Consider the following 20143-nt stretch of genomic DNA (forward strand, 5'->3'; position numbering starts at 1 on the left):
AGTCTCTCTTCTTTCTCTCCACCCACCGGGAGCCTCACACACAGGTAAGGGGGGCAGATCTGGGTCCTGAGAGCCTGGGGGGAACATGTGCGAGGGGAAAAGAGCAACAGGATGAGGAGCCCCACTCAGGGCTCCTTTCTGCGTCTCCAGGAAAGCCACTTCTTAAAAAGAGCATGCGTGCTAAGTCACGTCAGTCCTGTCCGGCTCTTTGCGACCCTATGGACAGTAGCCCACCAGGCTTTTCTGTCCATGCGATTCTCCAGGCAAGATTACTGGAGTGGATTGTCGTGCTCTCCTCCAGGGATCTTTCCAACCCAGGGATCGAACCCCCATCTCCTGGGTCTCCTGCATCGCAGGCGGATTCTTTACCACTAGGGCCACTTAGGAAGCCCTTATCAAAGAGATTTAAAAAAAATAAATAAATACATCATCACCAGACTTGCCTGTGGATGTGGAAACTGCTGCCCTCAGGGTCAAGTGGGCCCAGAGGGACCCCCAGCCAGGAGGGGTGGGTGCGGAGCACAGACTCCAGCAGGAGCCTTAATCGCACCTCTGACCTCCTAGACAGGGAGAGAATACATCTATGTTGTCTAACCGCCCCGGCGGTCAACGTCACCTCGGCCCTAGCAAAGTCTTACAAGCCGAACTCAAGCCTGCTGCAGACACAGCTAGAATCTCCCGCAGAGAGTACCCGCCACCTCTGGCGAGCAGGTGGACACCAGCAAGAAAAGGCTGGTATTGTCCGTACCCACAGGGCACCCTGGGTGGAGGCCCCAGTGTCCATCAGGAAGAAAATACAGGACACGTATCTCATCGGATAAGCGCAGCCCTTCTTCCTGGAAGTCAGACATCCTTCCACATGCCCAGGAACCTCTAGAAAGAGTAAGTGTCAGTCGGGCTCCGGGAATAAGAAGTGGCCAAGTCCACCCGGGTCCAGGGCCCCCTCCTCCAGCCCAGAGGTCTTCGTGGACCCGTTTCTACGATGGAGGGCAGGGTAAGATTTCCTTTGAAGAAAGGTTCTGCTTCGTGGCATGGGTGTGTTTAAAGGACACAGAGCAGGCTCACAGAAGCACAGTCTGAGAGCAACGTGGGGTCAGAGAGGCCACCCGGCCAAGCTGTGTTCCAGAGATCAGTGAACAGGGGCTGAGAGGACCCTGGTCTCAACCGCCCACAGCTGATCGGGAGCTGGAACCCAGGCCCCCGCTGCCCTCTCCCCTCGATCCCAATCACTGCCTCCAACACACACTCTGGCTCAGAAAGAGGACCCCAGCCCCACGGGCTCCTACCCCACGTGATCACGCAGGCCCGACCCCTCCTCTCCAAATGCAAGCAATCCTGCCCCTCCCAGAGGCCAGGACAAAATGTCCCAAGCCAGAAAACCGAGCTGCTAAACAAGTACAACCCCAGCTCTCTCTCTCTCAGATCTGGCACTTCCTGCAAGAAGCCGTGGCTGCAGTGAAGGAGGAGACCGGAGCAGAGGTCGCTCTGCCAGCCCCCCACCCCTTCAAGGAGAGCTTAGCCCCTCCCTCTGGCCCAGGACCACCCACCAGACAGAACAGCGGGCTGAGGCCTGGCACCCCATGTCTCCCCAGCCCAGGACACCCTTGCTGAGCAATCCTGGGGCCTGCCCGGGTGAGTCCCCAACCTGCCTTCCTCTGGGGGCCTTTTGGGGTGAGGCAGGGGCTTGAACAGAGGGAAGTGCTCCTATGCCTCCCCTCACTAGAGTGACCCCCCCCCCCGAGAAATGGGCTGTTGGATCTCACACCCCTGATGACCACACCCAGGAGGATGCCAGCAACCCCAAAAGCCACTACATGAGTAGCTGCGTGTCAGTGTCTGTGTCAGAGTTTTGGGGTGTGGGCCCCCCTGGAATTTCCATACTCAGGGCTCCCTGGGAAGAACAGGCAGATTCTCAGCTCTGGCCGGGGCTCCACATGCTAAGGCCCCTGGGCCCAAGGAAGGAGCACAGTTTTCAGCTGGTCCAGACCAGATTCCACCCACTGACCCACTGGGAAAGGGGGCACTGGGATGGGATTCCACCCACCGACCCACTGGGGAAGGGGGCACTGGGGTGGGATTCCACCCACCGACCCACTGGGGGAGGGGGGACTGGGATGGGGATGTGAACAGAAGCAGAGGAAAGTGCTGGTGCTCCGCGGGGTCTGATAATCAGAGCAAGGAAACCTGCCAGAAGACACATTAGGTCCATAACGAGAGAAGGCTGCAGGCGAAGAGCTGTCCGTCACCCGCAAACCCCTGTCAGCCACCACGCCGCCTGCTTCCAAAGCAGCCGGCCGGGCTCCACGGCCTCCCTGCTCTGCACACCCAGTTATACAACTGGAAAGGCCAAGCCCCGGGAAAGCTGTTCCCGGAGCAGGGGGTACCAAATGGTCCCGCCTGCAAGGAGCAAAGGGCAGGAGGGAGGCCCACCAGCACCTCCATTCAAGCCCCATCAGCCTCCTCCCTGGCAATCGGAGGACCAGTCCTAGGAGTCAGGCGCTCCAAGCCCTCTGGCCTTCATCACAAATACGCACATCTCCAGACGGCTTCAAGTCTCCGTGGTGCCTACCGGGGTGCCCTCCTGAAGGGTCTATGTATGAGGTTGGACTCAAGGCTGGTACCCCAGGTTGCTGAGGGCCCCAGTGAGCTGGGAGCCCCAGCAGCTCCTCCACTGACCTCCAGAAAACCACGCGAAGTCCTCCTGAGAAGGAAGGTTCACCCCCACCCTCCCCAGCGAAGCCTGTCCACAGGAGCTCAGCCAGCAGGTGCCCCGAGGACCCCGGAGCCCTGGACTCCACAGGGCTGGAAGGGATCATAGGGTTGTGTCTCCCGCCTCCTGCCCAGTGCAGGCAAGAGGCCATCCAACCGGTCAACAGTGCATGGGGTGGGGACCCCACCACCTTGTGGGTCAAGATTTTGTTGCCTCAACAAGCCGGGTTCTATCTAAGTGACACAGCACATGACTCCCCTTGGCGGAGCAAGCAGGTCCCAGCTCTTAACCACCATCCCCCTGACCCTTGTTCTGAGGGGCAAATGCAGCCTCGTCATTTTAAAGAGGATATAGGAAGATAATCTCCAGGACCCAAGGAAAGAGGGAAACACCCAACCTTGACCCCATGGCATCAAACAATGATCCCTGCAGCCTACGGGCGGACGTTTCACAGCTCCTGCTTACGCACAACACCGGAAATCGGCTGCCACCTCCTAAGGGATGCTGAGCGCTCGCCCCGCTCGGCGGCATCAGCACAGGAAACCAGCGCACAGGGCCTCCAGGATCCGGATCACGGTCTGTCACATCCCACGTCATCTCGCACAGAACGTTGGGGGTTTTAATAATTTCCTTTACTTACTTTGGGCTGGGCTGGGTCTTCGCTGCTGCTTGTTCCCCAGGTGCGGGGAGCCGGAACTACTCTCTAGTTGGGCTGCGCAGGCTTCCCTTGTTGCGGAGCTCGGGCTCCAGGGCACGCGGATTTCCGTCGTTGCCACATGGGGGGTCAGTAGTTGCAGTTCCCGGGCTCTAGAGCTCAGGCTTAGTAGTCGTGGCACACGGGCTTAGTTGCTCCGTGCCTTGTGGGATCCTCCCCGGGTCAGGGATCCAACCTGTATCTCCTGCACGGGCAGGCGGATTCTTTACCGCTGAGCCACCAGGGAAGCCCAGAAGCCTTTAGTTTTGTTTTACGGTTGAGTGGATAGTTTGTCTCCAGCGGGGGCAAACTTGAGTCTCAGGGTGGTGAAGCGGCTGGCCCGAGCTGACACAGTAGGTAGGACCAGGCCTTGAACTCAGGTCCGTCCGATGCAGCAGGCCCTGCTTGTTCCTCCTGATGGACTGTTTTTCTCTGTCCCAGGGACTACACCAGTGCCCTTTACGACAATCCCTGCGAACCGCTGGAATCCGCCAAGGAAGTGGCTCTCGCCCAGAGAACCAGCAGTTCTAAATGGACTTGCTGCAAACACTGAAACCTAACAAAATCGGCCTGGCTAGCATCTGGAGGAATAAACAAAACACGGGGGACTGGACCGCAGAGACGGCTGTTGGGCGTGCCCGGAGGCCAGCTGCCCAGGAGTCCCTCACGGGCTCCAGAGTCTTCCCGGGTCCGGGGTAGGGGGAATCGTTGGCAGGTTATGGAAGGCGCCCCTCTGGAGATGGGAAGGGGGAAGAGGGGGAGAAGGCCTCTGATGTTCACCCGTGGAGGCTCAGCCCCTGGAGGGGTGGCTAGCACGCATGCTCGCCAGGCAGTCATACTGTGCACAGACCCACACATGCGTGTACAGCGCACAGCTACACCCACCCTCAGACCCGCCCACACAGACTCAAATGTGAGTCCACGCGCATACATCGTGCTCGCACCCCGTCCCAGGCTGCCCCTTGGTCCCGGGGCTGCAGCCCCTTGCCTCCCCCCTTGGGAGGCCCCAGACACCTGGGCCGATGCAGCCCCGCAGCCCTGCAGTTCCCAGCCGGCTTGCCCAGCGCCGTGTGTCCGCCGCTAAAGAGGCCTGCAGAGAAACAGGGTGTTTACGACGGCTCATAATGACCCCACGCTGCACTACCCCACGCTGCACTGCCCCGCGTGCGCGCCGACGGTGAACTCCAGCTCCTGCCCCGCTGTGCCCAGAGGTCTCCCGGGGTCCTGACCACAGCAGAGGGCCCTGCCTGGCTGCCCTGGCCGCATGCTGAGCTCATCTGAACAGCCCGATAGGGGTTCCTTCCAGTGGGTGGCCCGGCCCCGCCAGAGATGCCCTGAGCCCTGAGGTTTGCATCACTGCTGTGGATGCCAGAGCTCCCCCTTCACCTTCCTCCTCCTCCTTTCTCCTCTTCTCCCTGCTCCCCACCCCAGGCCTTCACTTTAAAACGGGCTCCCCACACCCAGGACAGCCAACAAGACAAAAAGTTCCTTCCTTCCTCTCAGCATCCAAGGCCCCAAGCTGACCTTCCCTGACACCAGGCGTCTCATTTCTAGACACTCGCCCCCATACGCCTTACAAGCTGACCACAGAGGTTCACCATCCCTGGCACCCGGGTGACATCACGCCTCTGAGCCCTGGTCGAGGCAGAGGCCTCCCCTTGGAATATTCTTCCGACGTCCACCGTTTCAGCCTACCGAGCTTCGAGCAGCTCCTTGGAGGACAGTACACGGTGTCCTCTCTCTGGAGCCGCCCCCATCCCCCACCTCCTCCCCAGGAAGACCTGCTCCCTCCTCTGGGCACCCGCAGCCCCAGGGCTTCCCTCCTACAGGGATCTCAGCATTGATGACATGATCTGATGTTTGTCTCTTTTCTCCCCTCCGTCCCTTCTAGATGGTCAACCATCTGAAGGCAGGAACCACACCCCAGTCATCCTGCCCCACCGCGCATCACCAGTCCTGAGTCTGCACCAGACACAGCCTCCATTCAATTCAATTTGCCTTAGACTAACTCGAGCACATGGCTGGTTCCATGACCCATTTCCCTCCTGAGGGCAGGAACGCCGCACCAACTGGCACAGAGGGGCTGGGTGCCAGGCCCCTGAGAGGCAGTATATGAGCCCCTTGGTGGAGCCCCCCACCCCCAAACGAAGCTCTGGCCTCAAGCTGGCTCCGAGAAGAAAGAGGGGGAGGTGTCCTGGTCCTCTTACGAGCTCATCTGGAGACACACCGCGCCCCCGCAACACTCCACCCCGCCCCTAGTTCACCTCCACATTCACCAGCTCCCACCAGCTCGACTGAGGCCTGAGAACACGGGCTGCTCACCTCCAAGAGGTAGTTCGTGTGGGTGTGCTAAGGACTGAATCTTTGCGACCCCATGACTGTAGCCCACCAGGCTCCTCTGTCCGTGGGATTCTCCAGGCAAGAGCACAGGAGTGGGTTGCCGTGCCCTCCTCCAGGAGATCTTCCCCACCCAGGGATCAAACCCTGGATGTTTGACCCTTTGATGTCTCTTACACCTCCTGCATTGGCAGGGGTTCTTTACCACTAGTGCCGCCTGGGAAGCCCCAGGCCTCCTCACTGAGAATGCAACTTGAAAAGCTGCACACGAAAACATGGGTGGAGCTGCCCCCACTAAAAAGCACCTGTGTGCTGGCAAAAGCTACCTTCTGGCTGAGGTCTGACCATCCTTGCCAAGCGCAGAGCACCCGCAGGGAGGAGACAGCTGCTGTCTCTGGCTTTGACTGTCAGGGGACTCCCCTCCTCCCAGACTCTGGGAAGAAACGATAATAAACACTTGTGTTTCTGGATGTCTGCAGATCCCAAAGCCAGCAGAGGCAGGGAGGGTATCAGCAGGGCCATGTCCTCAGCAGAAGCCCAACACTCATCTGTTGGATGACATCCGTGCAAGAGTGCGTGCCTTCGGCGGATCGTTCGAGTTTTTAAAGGAAAACACGGGCGCACATCACACCCCTGTCTTTAAATGAACGCAAGCTAAGAGTAAAGGAAGGAGCTGTCGTCCTAGAGGCTGGGTGCTCACTGGCACCTGGCACATGGTGGGCATCTGAGCCTCCATTTTGAGCCTCCATCTCAGAACCGAGGCCAACCTGTGACTCTCCGGTCAGCCCCTCCTTGTCACGGAGGCGGCTGCACGTGGTCTGGAGGCTGCCCTCACAGGCTCAGTGGCGCACAGCAGACCACCTCACTCCCCGGGTCGGTGGGGCCTCTTGCCTCTGGCCCACGGCCACGCTGGGTGGGTCACTCCTGTAACACACCTGCTCACTCCAAATCCTGCTCCCTCTGGGATCCCAGCACGCTTCCTGGGTGGGTGCTGGAAGGGACTACCTTCTTCCTCACGCCTCAACTCAGCCCTTGAGCCCCCCTGAGTTTTGGCCAATGCGAGCCCTAACAGGATACTGAATCAGCTGCCAAAACACAGAAGACCTTCTCCACCCGTGATTTACCTGAATCAGGTTTTGTCAACTTACAAAATACTATTTGACACCATATGATATGACTTATATGTGGAATATAAAATATGACACTAATGAATTTATCTATGAAACAGAAACAGATTCCTGGACATAGAGAACAGACTTATCATTGCCAAGGGGGATGGAGGGTGGGGAGGGATGAATTGGGAGGCTGGGATGAGCAACTATTACATAGAGACTGGATAGACAACAAGGTCTTATTGTAGAATACAGAGAAGTGTATTCAATATCCTAGAATAAACCATAATGAAAAAGAATGTATATATATGTATAACTGAATGACTTTGCTGTATAGTGAAAGCTAACACAACATTGTAAATTAGCTATATTTCAATAAAGTAACTTCTTTAAAAAAAATTTGTTCAGTCGCGTCCAGCTCTTTGTGACCCCCTGGACTGCAGCATACCAGGCTTCCCTGTCTTTCACCATCTCCCAGAGTTTGCTCAAACTAATGTCCATTGAGTCGGTGATGCCATCCAACCATCTCATCCTCTGTCACCCCCTGCTCCTCCTGCCTTCAATCTTTCCCAACCTCAGGGTCTTTTCCAATGAGTCAGCTCTTTGCATCAAGTGGTCAAAGTTTTAGAGATTCAGCTTCAGCATCCGTCAATCCTTCCAGTGAATATTCAGGGTTGATTTCTTCTAGGACTGACTGGTTTGATCTCCTTGCTGTCCAAGGGACTCTCAAGAGTCTTCTCCAACATCAGTTTGAAAGCATCAATTCTTCAGCACTCAGCCTTTTTTATGGTCCAACTCTCACATCTGTACATGACTACTGGAAAAACCATAGCTTTGACTAGATAGACCTTTGATGGCAAAGTGTTGTCTCTGCTTTTTAATATGCTGTCTAGTTTTGTCATAGCTTTTCTTCCAAGGAGCAAGCATCCTGGAAATTTTAAGTACTATTAATATTTGTTTTGGGCTTCCCTGGTGCTCAGACGGTAATCTGCCTGCAATGCAGGAGACCTGGGTCAGGAAGATCCCTTAGAGAAGGAAATGACAACCCGCTCCGGTATTCTTGCCTGGAGAATTCCATGGACAGAGGATCCTGATGGGCTGCAGTCCATAGGGTTGCACAAGAGTCAGACACAACTGAGTGACTAACCCTTTTCACTTTCAATATTTGTTTTGAGTCCTAACTCCTTTCCCACTGTCCTCTCCTGACATCAGGATGCCTTTCTTCACTGTCTGCTGTACTGCGCTGTGCTTAGTCGGTCAGTCACGTGTGACTCTTTGTGACCCCATGGACTGTAGCCCACCTGGCTCCTCTGTCCATGGGGATTCTCCAGGCAAGAATACCAGAGTGGGTTGCCATGCCCTTCCCTAGGGGATCTTCCTGACCCAGGGATCAAACCCAGGTCTCCTGCATGGCAGGTGGATTCTTTACCAGGTCTGAGCCAAGGACTGTCTGCAGTCATCTTCATTTCCTCCAGAGAAACACTCTGGATGTATCTAGCTCCCCTGTAGACCCTGCCCCTCCCATAGGCCTGCAAGTTAGAACCTGGCACCAAAGTGAGAAAACAGACAGACGAGCCTGGCCCTGGCCTATCTCATCCTCCAGGTCCTTGGATCTGCTGACCGGATAGGGTGCTGAGACCGTAGCAAGACACAGACACAAACCGAGGTCCGAGAGGCCCCCGTGGAGCCTGCAGGAGGGGACTTGCTCCACAGAGGGCCGTCCAGCAGCTGCTGAGGGTTTCAAATGCTTATTCCAGGTCCCGTGTGTAGCTCTGCAGCCACAGACACAGAAGTAGGGATTTCCTTCAGCCCTAACCCTAAGGGCTTTCCCAATGGCTCGCTTCCCTGGTGGCTCAGAAGGTAAAGCGTCTGCCTGCAATACAGGAGACCCAGGTTCAACCCCTGGTTTGGGAAGATCCCCTGGAGAAGGAAATGGCAACTGGCTCCAGTATTCTTGCCTGGAGAATCCACTGGACTGAGGAGCCTTGTAGGCTACAGTCCACGGAGTCGCAAAGAGTCGGACGTGAATGAGCAACTTCACTTTCACTTTCTTTCACTTTCAGCCCTAAAGCCAGCTCCAGAAGCCAACTGGATTTGTGGTGGAAGACACACCAGTTGATGAACTCATTTTCCGAGGGCTCAGAGAGCACAGAGAACACATCTGAGGGACCCCCGGGAGGAAACGTCCCAGGGAAACCGCTCATAGAAGAGCTAAAGAAAACAGGAGAGAGAAAAATCCCTCTGGTAATCCCGCCTGAATGAGAGCAAGCCTGGTTTAGGGAAGCTGCTTCCTGATTTTTCCCCACTGCCAAAGTACTGTTTTGGAATCTCTCTCCAGCTCACACACATCCTTTCAGAATCTGTGGTGGATGATTCCCATTAATTCCTGCCCTAAAGAAATACTCCTTTATTCCCCTAAGTATCTGCAGGCCTGGAAGATTTCATTTCCCGCACAGCAATCCCTGAAGAGTTGTTGAAGCAGCCAGCCTCCCACACCCACAGGCCCTCCAAAGGCGAGGGGTGAAAAACCAATGCCATCTTCTCAAGACTCAGTCGTGAGCGCAGACCCCCACCCGAAAGCCCTTGCAGGTGAACAAACATCGTCTCTTCTCGGGTCCTTGCTTCTCCTCCCTGACCCACCAGGGAAATCAGGGTTGGCAGGATCCAGGACAGAGCCTGGGTCACAGGTGGTGCCCACAGACACTTTCCAACTCAGCCATGCCACGAGGACCCCAATCAAGACCAGGGTGATCCAAAACCTCCAGCCTCTGGGGCTGAGAACAAGCAGCTGATAACTCAGCCCCTCCCTGAAAGGTCACTATAAACATCGGCTCAGGAAGACCCACAAGGCCTGGCTTCCCCCTGCTCCATCATCCCCATTCATCCGTTCATTCCCTCCCTCGCTCAGACAGGTCCCAGGCACACACACCACCCTCACAGGGCTGGACCTGCCCCTTCCTTAATCCCAAATGAAGCCCCCCAACCCCCAAGGAGCACAGCCAGAGACCCCTGGGAAGCATCTCAGCCTTCTGAGACCCTACTTCTAGCTCAGCAGAATCCACCAGGCACCACCCCCGACCACCACGCCCCAGCTCCCAAATCCTTCAACACACCCAGCCTCCTGCCAGTTGGGTTCAACAGGTCTCTATTTGCAGGGAAGCCTAAACTGGCCACTTCTGGACGGGCTGTGAGTGCAAGGCAGGCGGGAGGGGCTGGAGGCTGGCCTGCTCCGAGCCAGGGAGGCCGCGGTGCTAGCGCTAAGTGGCACTCGAGCCCCGGGAGGCCCACGATGTGGGGGCAGCTCTGGCACACACGTGGACTCCGGCGGCCCCACCAGCCAGGCTGCAAGGCCAGGGCCTCCAGGCTGTGGCGAGAGTGACAGAGCCAGTGACAGGCCGGGCCTCGGACACCGCAGAGCTGTAGCTCAAATATTTATCGTGTGCATCTGGCTTTCACACGGAATTTGCCAGTTACCAGTGTTTACCTTGGTAGAAATTCACGGGAAACCTTCGTCTGAACAGGCCCGGAGTTTATTTTACTGCCAGATAAACAACTTTCTTTGATAAATCATCCATGTGACAGTGTTCCTGAAAGACTAAACAAAGATTTCAAGTGCAATCTATAGGCCTTTGAGCAGCCTTCCAAAGCTAATGCATGTTTAATTGGCTGCTCCAAGCAGGCTGGGGCAGGGCGAGGGCCTGACGTCTCTTTGGCCACTTGCTCTCCTTTGAAAAATAAATACGGATGGGAGCTTCTGGCTCATTTCTGCAAAACTGGAAGAAATTAGCCAATATTTAAATGCTCATTTGCTTCTGAATATGGCCTATGTTTTTGCTAACGGCTGTGTATTTCACAAGTATCACAACTGCTGGGGGCAAAAATGTGAAAAACTACGCAGAGACAGTGCTTGGGAAAAGTAGACACACCAAGGGCCGAAAGAGCTCCCTTAGACTCAATACATTATGAGCAGAAAAACCCTTATCAGGAATAAGATTTCTAAAAATCACCCCAGAACAAAAGAACAAAGTTCTGTGGGCGTGTCCTGGGATTAGCAAAAACTCATTCCAAGCTCCTTGTGCCCCGCGGTCATCATTGTCTGATGACTTCAGTCTTACAGTGACTTTAGGGTGTCATTTAATTAAAGCCCGGACTGCCTAACTTCTAGTATGTATAGGGTTGCTTTTTGTTTGGTTTGTCTGGGTTTTGGTTTGGTTTTGGTTATGTGAACTTTAGCACCTTGAAGCCATGTCAAGCTTTTAAAAGTTCTCCTAAATGGGTTTTGTGCAAGGTCTCTCCGGTTTAATCCTCTACTAACCAGAAATCCATCAGGACATTCCATTCCATTTCCTAACACTTCGTGCCAAGCAAGCTGATTTTATTAGTGCTCCAGTCCTCCTACAGAGGCCAGTTTCCACCCTGAAATAATTCTTTCCAATAGGAAGAGATAATACTGGTCATGGCTGGAGCCACTGCCGTGGTCCAGGAACTGAATCCACTTGACTGACCCAATTCCCTTCCCAACACAACCACACAGGAACCACCACCCACAGATGATGGAGACAGGCTCAGAGAGGCTAAGTGACTTCCTCGCGGTCACTCCGCATACAAAGGTGGGACTTCATGCCAGTCTGTCTGGCGCAAAGTCTATGTTCTTTCTCCTGGACGGCACGGCCCACCTCATGATAAAGAAACAATGGATTATGGAGCCCCTTCCCTGTGTCAGGCACAGACATCGGTCCATTTATACGGGCAGACTCTGAAAGCACCCAGTGTCCCTTCCCGGAAAGCTTCCTCTCCCATTCCCGGCAGAATGGGAACGCAATGGGCATGAGGGAACATGAAGGTAGATGGGTGTGGAATCCGAACCGGCTACCCAGCTAAGAGCTGCTGGGAATAAAAACGGCAAGGGATGCCAGGTGGAGTGGCCTTGGGCCATCTGATGAGTAACGCCTTTATCTGAGTCTTATTTCCCTCCATCTGTAAGCTGACAGCCCTGGAAGGGCTGGTCTCTGAGGTCCCACCCAGCCCATCAGATCTTCACAATGGCACAGGGGTACGGAGGAGGAGCAAGACAGCACCCGAGCAAATGGGTGGGCAGCCCGCCTCACCTCAGCTCATCCCTTACCCCCGCCTTCTGTACCCACCCCCAGAAGGCTCCAGGGAACACAGGTGAACTCGAGGGTAAACCCTTCCCTTGCCCCCCTACTTTTCCACGACTGTTTATATACACATCGAATGATAAGGAGGACACGATGCGAAGTGAAATAAGCCAGACCCGTAAAAGGACAAACAGTCAGGCTTCCACTTACATGCAGCACCTGAAATCGTCAGAGTCCTAGAGACAGAACATAGAGTGGGGGGCTCCGAGACCTGGGGCGAGGCGGGGGCAGGGCGCGGTGGTCAGTGCCTGGGTACAGTTTCAGTTCGAGTTGAAGAAAAATATCCAAAGAGGGACGGTGCTGCCTGTATCACAGTGTGAACCCTTTTGATGCCACTGAACTAACTGTACACCCAAACATGATGAAAAGGGTGCATTTTATGTTATGTATATTTTATCACAATGCAGTTTTGTTTTTTAAGGAGAGCAAGGCAGTGGATTGGAGCCGCTCAACAGGAGAATCACGGGATGGAAGGTTGAAAACCACATCCAGCGGTGCCCAAACCATGCAGTTTGGCAACTGACTGTCCCAAGAAATGACCTCGTTGGAGCTGCACTCATCACTAAAGAGGGGAAGCCGTCACGTCCTGAACCAACAGTGCCCCCACCTAGAGCACCAACCCAGCAGGATGCCAGCCACGGGAGAGCTAGCTGGAAACAGTGCTTGGTTCTGGAGAGGTTTCAACCCAGAGCCTGTGAGCTGCAGCCCCAGCTTCTCTGGTGAAGGAAGGCCTCGCCTGTTGGGGACAGAGGGCTGGGCTGGGTTGGGCTACTCCACTCTTCGCAGGACCACCGGGATGGACAGTCAGTGAGTCTGGCTGGTGTGGGGGCCCAGGCCTGGGTTCCGTACACCAGCTCATCTGCTCCTGAAAACCCATCCTGGGGTATCAGCTGCCACTTCGTGGGGAACTGAGGCCTGGAGAGGTTCCGAGACTTCCCAGCATTACCAGGTGTATGAACTGGGGCAGAAGGAGAAACGAACTCAGCTCCCAGGGTGCCACCCCAACCTGTGGATCCTGGCTTTTGAGTCTCTAAGTTCAGTATGCGTCCTCAGGGTCGAACGTGCTAAAGAAAAGTGTTGCTATGGACTTCCGCCTCATCTAAGTATTTCCTGCCAGGAGACAATGAGATGTGCAGAAGGGGTGCGCACAGAGGGGAAAGTCGGCTCCTTTCCCAGCTTCTGCTCACAGCTCCTTGACATGGCTTCAGAGCGCAGAGTGGTACCCATCTGCCCAGGGACTGACGCCCCCAGTCAGGCCCCTAGCTCTCCACTCGGATCCATGGGTGAGCAGGGACTCACCATCACGACCCACCAGGCCCATTGAAGGGTGCTCGAAAAAAAAAAAAAAATGGTGCTCAAGGGTTCAGCCATGGTCTCTGCACAGAACAAGCCACCCCCTGAGTCCCTGGAGGACTCAGGATGGACCGCAGGCTGAGAGTTGCCTTGCCAGGGCACTTAAAGGGCTGACTCTGTGTTTCCTTGAACACGGAACGCCACACAACTCCTTCCAACTATTACCAGATCTGTGGATGGGCTGTGTATTTTAGAGACTTTCAGGGACAACGAAAACCAGTTGCTTTCAGCCCAATAACTCCACCCCGGGGTTATCTTGCCATCATCTGTGTGCTATTTAATTTTACTTCAACTGAGTAATGATAAATCAACTGAACTAGATTTTTGGATATTAGGGTTTTGTTTTGGTTTTGACATATACACTCAGTTACCCAAAACAGGGCATGTACTTTCCCTCAAACTTAATAAACAAATGCACATACTCGTTTGGAAAGGAGCTTTCTCCTTATATAAAAAAAAAGGGCCATAAACAACAAGGTCCTACCACGTAGCACATAAACCATAATGGAAAAGAATATGGAAAATATATATACATGTATATATAAAAGTGTATATATGTATACTTATGTATATAAAGTATATACAATATAGTTTATATATGAATCACTTTTCTGTAAAGGGGAAATTAACTGCTGCTGCTAAGTCACTTCAGTCATGTCAGACTCTGTGCGACCCCATAGACGGCAGCCCACCAGGCTCCCCCGTCCCTGGGATTCTCCAGGCAAGAACACTGGAGTGGGTTGCCATTTCTTTCTCCAATGCATGAAAGTGAAAAAATAAAGTGAAGTCGCTCAGTCGTGTCTGACTCCTAGCGACCCCATGGACTGCAGCCTATCAGGCCCCTCCGTCCATGGGATTTGCCAGGCAAGAGTACTGGAGTGGGGTGCCATCGCCTTCTCCAGGGGAAATTAACACAACACGGTAAATCAGCTACACTTCTTTTTTTAAAAAAGAAGAAAACTGAAAAACAAAACCAATGCTCCGTTTTTTGCCTACAAGGTGCACTTACTGGCAGAACAATATCATTTGTCTATTCTCCAAGTTTCCATAAGAACTAGTAGAATCTAATAACAGCCAAAAACGAGGATAGACAATGGTTAGGTCAAGGAAAAAAAAAAAGGCCACCCTGTACAATGAGTTGAAATGTAAGTCTAAATTATCCCAATTTGTATTCATCTGGGGATATTTTAATATTAAATAATTTTAACATTGTTTTGCTCACTTAAATACAGCCCAATCTTACGATTTAAAGGTACTTGTGCCCATTTAACAATTGTGAATGTTCAGGAAAGGCACTTTATGCACACTGTAGAAAATCTAGGATTTATACTCAGATGTGTACTTCCTCTCATAATATTTTTGGAGTTAAAAATTCCTATATTCATCTATCTTGGTGGATTTTCAGATGATGCATCCTAGAATCAAGTTGTAGTTACTTAACAGAAAATAAGCTGGAAATTAAACCACTTTAAAAAAAAAAAAAGGCCAGTTTCCATCTCCCAGTCATATCGTGTCATCCATTCATGAGTCCAACGAACTTTTATTTTATGCCTACCGTGGAACTGTGCAGTCACCGATCTAAGTACACACAGGCCTTGTTTTGTTCATTCTAAGACACAGATTCTTTTCACATTTTAACACGAAGGATGTGTCCCCTGTAGGCAAGGCATCGCACAGGTGATGGATGGCGCATCTCGCTATCAATGGGTGTCTTACAGTAGGTAAAATATGGTACCAGAGACAGACCCTGCTCTCAAGCAGCTTACAGACGCTGCAGTTACCCTGCTGGCAGCTACATCTCCTCCTCTGCAGGAGGAAACCCAAGGTTTGGCTTGGAAAGGCTGAGCCTACTTTTTGCAAGTAATCAAACATTCCGAGGAAAACTTTGCACCTTCAAACAGTAGCCCAGCCAAGACACCTTGAAAGCAGAATGAGGCAGAGTGAGAACAAATTGATGAAGGTCCAGGAACCGCCGAGAATGTTCTTCTAGGAAATACTCCCAAATGCTAACGGTGAGAGCCTTTTTTTTTCCTTTCCTCTTTGACTCAGTTTAGTGTTGCAATGTACAGTTTTACTCTTTATGAGGAAACATATAAATGAAAAAAAAAATGTTCAGAAGGCAAGAAAAATTTCTAGGGGGGCCAAGAAATCTTTTTCCACAGCCAGAAAATACTGGACTAACAAAGCAGCCACCTGAAATCTCAGAGAAGAAGCCAGCACAAGAGGAAGCTGTGAACTATCTTAGCAGAAGTATACGATGCTTTCTGCCCATTTCGACCAGAAAAGCTTAAGGGTGTTTACGGATCCAGAAGCTCGAGAGAGTGGCCAGAGCGGGGATGGGGGTGGGGCGAGGGGGGCGGAGGGGAGGTCCTAGCCCCCCATCATAAATCAGACCCTCCTATCCCCTGGGATAAGCTGGGCTGAAGGAAAGATGGTTATGGGCCCTGAGTTGTTAACAGCAGGATTACTAAGTGTGGCAGCTCGCAAATAATATATTGACCCCGTCGAAGAGAAAACAGCGGCACCCTGTTGTTACGGAGCAGGAAAAGCAGAGCCAGAGCAAGCGGCAGGGGCCAGGCGTCCTGAATGGAGCCCAGCAGGCACCCTGGCCGCCAAGCTGAATTCAGAACCTCTTCCCCGGCTAACTTTGGGCTGTCACACATCTGGGACTTGATCCAGGCTGATCCAGCTGCATTCCTGAGCATCAGCCCACAGGTGTTTCTACTGAGGCTTTTCCCTGTTGGTAAGGTGGGGGGGAATGTACTCTTAACTGCAGAGGTACAGTGTAGGGGTGGAGAGAACCAGTGGGCAGGCAGAGCTGCCAGAGAGTTACAATCGCACCTCCCGGGGAGGTGGTAATAGGCCGGGTAAGGAGTCTAAGGATGACCGCTGGCAGGAGAGGGCTTGGGAGTGCTGACCCCGAAGGAATGGATCCCTTGTTCCCCGAGCTCCCAAAGAGCCTTCCAACAAGCTGATGCCTTCCCACCAGGGATGTCAAGGCCGTTTAATGCAAAGTTTGATCCCTCGAGTGGGGAGTAAAGCATTCTTTTTCTTCTCGGCTGTGTATCAGCTTGCCTCGCTGCATTTCTTTGTCTCCTAACTGAATCCCATCAGCGTGGCTGACTGCCTCCCTCACTTGAAATGAACTGAGCTAGGAAACAAGTTTCTCAACAAGGCTGCATTCTCCAGGGTGCTGAGAAGGGCAGAGCTGAACTCAGCCCCTGCAGAGAAAGAGAGAGAGAAAAAAATCCTCTCTATTGCCTTATGAGAATACAATACACACACACACACACACACAAACCATAAAAGTCTCTCCTGCATCCAGATAGGGAAGCCTGGCATCCAGCCCCGACGCTGTTCATCTTAAGTGGGAAAGGCAGCGTGTCAGAAAGAGAACACCAGGGGAGCAGTTCAGATTCCTTCTTTGTGAAATAAGTGGACTTGATAGGATGACCCAGAGGACCCAGGAGAACTCCAAAGTTCTAGGCACTCAAGAAGGAAACCATCTTTGGGAGAAAGGAACACAGTCTGAAACTGCTAATCAGATTGGCCAAGCCCAGACTGGTTATTAAGAGACACTCCTGGTGCCTGCACACTGCAGGGAGCAGGTGGCCAGCCGACCCAGCAGGGACCTACTGGCACCCACTGCAGCGTGGGGAGGATTCATCTCCCCAGGTGGGTTACCCCAGCCCCCTGAGACCCTTGCCCTTCACTCAAAGATCAGCTTTCACATTCACATTCTTTCCCAAGGTTTGCCTCTTCAGCCTACGCCTAGGGAATGACTCTAGATTAACGAGCTGCCACAAAGTCCCTCAACAAACTCAGGTTGGCGAGTTCCAGGGAATCAGAGCAGAAAGACAACCAATTCTCTTCCCAAAGCACCAGAACATCCTTTACCCTGCATCGCCAACAGCGCCCCTTTCAGGCGGCGAGTTATATGACTCCATGATTCTCTAGGAAATGACCAATTTCATGTGTGGTCAGAGTTAAAAATGAAATTTTTTAAAATTAAATCTTCAGCTATGCTAGATCCATGTTTGGGTACATGTAGTCTAGCATAGAGCTCTGAGCTCGAGAAATGCTGAATGACCAACTGGACGCATGAATCAGTGACCGGACACTGCTTCCTTCACACACTGGGTCCCGGGAGATGGGATACCAGCGTCAAGCATCCGCTCATACACCACCTTTCAGAGATGGCTCTAATAGGATTCCCCGGATTTGCTGAAACATCAGGGAGTCAACTTCTCAGAGTGTGGTGATTTACACTATCAGAAGGGGGTCGGTGAAATCTAAATGCAGCAGCTGAGTATTATCCAACCCCTCCGCGCCATCCCCACCCACTCCCACGCACCCCCCACCCACCCCCGCCCAAGGAAGGATGCTTTGGGATCACGGCCACATGCAAGCTGATTCTTCCTGTCCCTCCCCCCTACCCTTTGCAGCAAAAGGTTTCTGGTGAGGACTTCTGAGAGATTTTATTTATGGCCTTTTACTCAATGCCCAAATGCCTCTTTGGGAAGGAATCTTGCGCCATCTGTGGAAGGAAACCTTGTCACTCAGGCAGGTTAGGGCCATGCAGACCCACCAGCCTCATAGGCATTGGGGTCCCCTTGATGGAGTAAGAATGTGAGCCTCAGGAAGCAAGTGTCACCCTGGTTGGGCAGAAGGAGGGTCATCAGAGTTTGCAAACACTGCTGCGAGTGCTCTCTTGCAATTTATTTGAAATTCATTTAAAATGGCAAACAGAAAAAAGGATGTGACTCAAATACAAGCAGCAGAAGGCAGGGCAGATAAACCTTCCTAGAGCTCGTCCACCAAGAACCAAAGAGGCAGGTAGAAATACTTAACGCAGAAATAGGGCATGAAAAACGTGTGCATTCTCAAGCAGCTCTCCGGGCCAACTCCTGCCTGCAGTCACAGTGACAAGTACCCTGAGACTACAAGTGTCACATGTACCCTTTCCTTCAGCTTTATGTGTGTGCACCTCTCCAATGGCACTTTGTCAGCGTAAGGCCCATTTATGTGCATTACTACACATGGTTAATGAAAACCCACAATAGGTAGCCCTAAATGGACATAAAGATTTCTTTTACCTATCATTTACACTTTTCCTGGGAGGAATTCTGTAAGAGATCCAGCCTCAGGGACACCATGGCTGGGATTTTGAGAACCTGTCCTTAGCAAAACAGCCCTGAGTATTAAGTCACTCAGTCATGTCTGACTCTTTGTGACCCCATGGACTGTAACTCACCAGGCTCCTATGTCCATGGAATTCTCCAGGCAAGGATACTGGAATGGGTTGCCATGCCCTCCTCCAGGGAATCTTCCCAACCCAGGGATCGAACCCAGGTCTCCTGCACTGCAGACACTCTTTACTGTCTGAGCCACCAGGGAAGCCCATTACATGTTTCCTGGGAGGAATTCTGTAACAAATCCAGCCTCAGGGACACCACAGCTGGAATCGTGAGAACCTGTCCTTAGCAAAACAGCCCCGGCCACCTCTATTTTATACGTCAGCTCCATACAAAATAGTGGCAGGCTGAAGGGAGCCGACCCTTCAAAAGGATGCCGTTCATGTCTTCTTTTCCAGAGGACACACTTCCGAGGTGTCTGAGGCTCCGTCTTCTGAGGCGCAGAAGACAGGGACCACCCTTGAAAGGTCACCTGAGATCAGGCCCTGAGCCCACATCCAGCCCTCTTCCTGGGGCTGCAAATGTGGACCCAGAATTCCCTTTTAACCCAGAAAGATTTGGGAAGAAGGGAGGGAGATTCCCCCCACTGTGGGGATGTCATTTTACTTGCCAGGAAGTTCCTGAGAGCCCCTGCCCCCAGGGCCCTAAACACCAATGACCCCCCTCCCGGATCCTGGGCGGCATGGTGCTGACACCTAGGGGTGGATGGAAAAACAGCCATGCGGGAAGCCAGCCCAGCAGCCTGGTTTTTCCCCAGCTCGCCCCAAATCTGCCTCCCTCTACGCCCAGAGAAGGTCCCCCCAAACCCATCCAGTGATCCCACACACGGAAAGGCAGAAGCCAAGTTTGACTTTTCATAAAAAGAAGCCAGTTCCCCACCCTATCTAGTCTCCCATCAGCCTGAGAAAAGCAGCTGTCTGGGGAGGATGGAGGGAGAACACGTATCCCCAAAAGGAAGCTCCGAAAGGCTCTGCTCCAGGGATGCAGACCAGGAGGAGCCAGGGACGCCCAACCTCCCGGAGGCACCACGGCTGCTTTCTTACCAAACTCGCTGGCACAGAGATGCTCAATGATGGCTTCAGACTTCAGCTCGTTGTCACATGGAGGACACACGGTCGTGCCTAGGAAAGGAAAGGGGGGGACAGGAGCTGAGTGATGCGGGGCAAGGATGCTGGAGGAGCTGCCCCCGGGGCAGACAGAGATCAGCCTCGGGACCAGGCTGGAAGGGGGTGACGGTCTTCTGGGATTTCTGAAAGGCAATCCCAGAAAAGACGAGTACCGGAAACCCAGGCAGACATCGAGTTCCTTGAAAATTCAGGGACTAGAGCTACTGAAGAAGGAAATGGCAACCCACTCCAGTGTTCTTGCCTAGAGAATCCCAGGGACGGGGGAGCCTGGTGGGCTGCCGTCTACGGGGTCGCACAGAGTCGACACTACTTCACACGACTGAAGCGACTTAGCAGCAGCAGCAGAGCTACTGAATATAGTACAGCTATTCAGATCAACGTTATTTGGGGCTGAATGGGGCGGGTCCTGTGAATCGTGTCTTGAGGTGGTGGGTCCCTGGGAAAAGCTGACTTGTA

The 20143-nt window shown here is 53.1% G+C and overlaps 1 protein-coding gene across 1 annotated transcript in view; it reads right to left on the bottom strand.

The window, feature by feature from the left end:
• SFRP1 (secreted frizzled related protein 1) overlaps positions 1–20143 on the bottom strand; it is a 43576-nt gene that overhangs the window by 18109 nt on the left and 5324 nt on the right. Inside the window, exon 2 of the mRNA XM_027529841.1 lies at positions 19604–19681. Coding sequence (XP_027385642.1) covers positions 19604–19681 — 78 coding nt within the window. The remainder of the gene's footprint in view (positions 1–19603; positions 19682–20143) is intronic.

This window comes from Bos indicus x Bos taurus, chromosome 27 (assembly GCF_003369695.1).
Source record: "Bos indicus x Bos taurus breed Angus x Brahman F1 hybrid chromosome 27, Bos_hybrid_MaternalHap_v2.0, whole genome shotgun sequence".
In the NCBI taxonomy this organism is placed as follows: domain Eukaryota; kingdom Metazoa; phylum Chordata; class Mammalia; order Artiodactyla; family Bovidae; genus Bos; species Bos indicus x Bos taurus.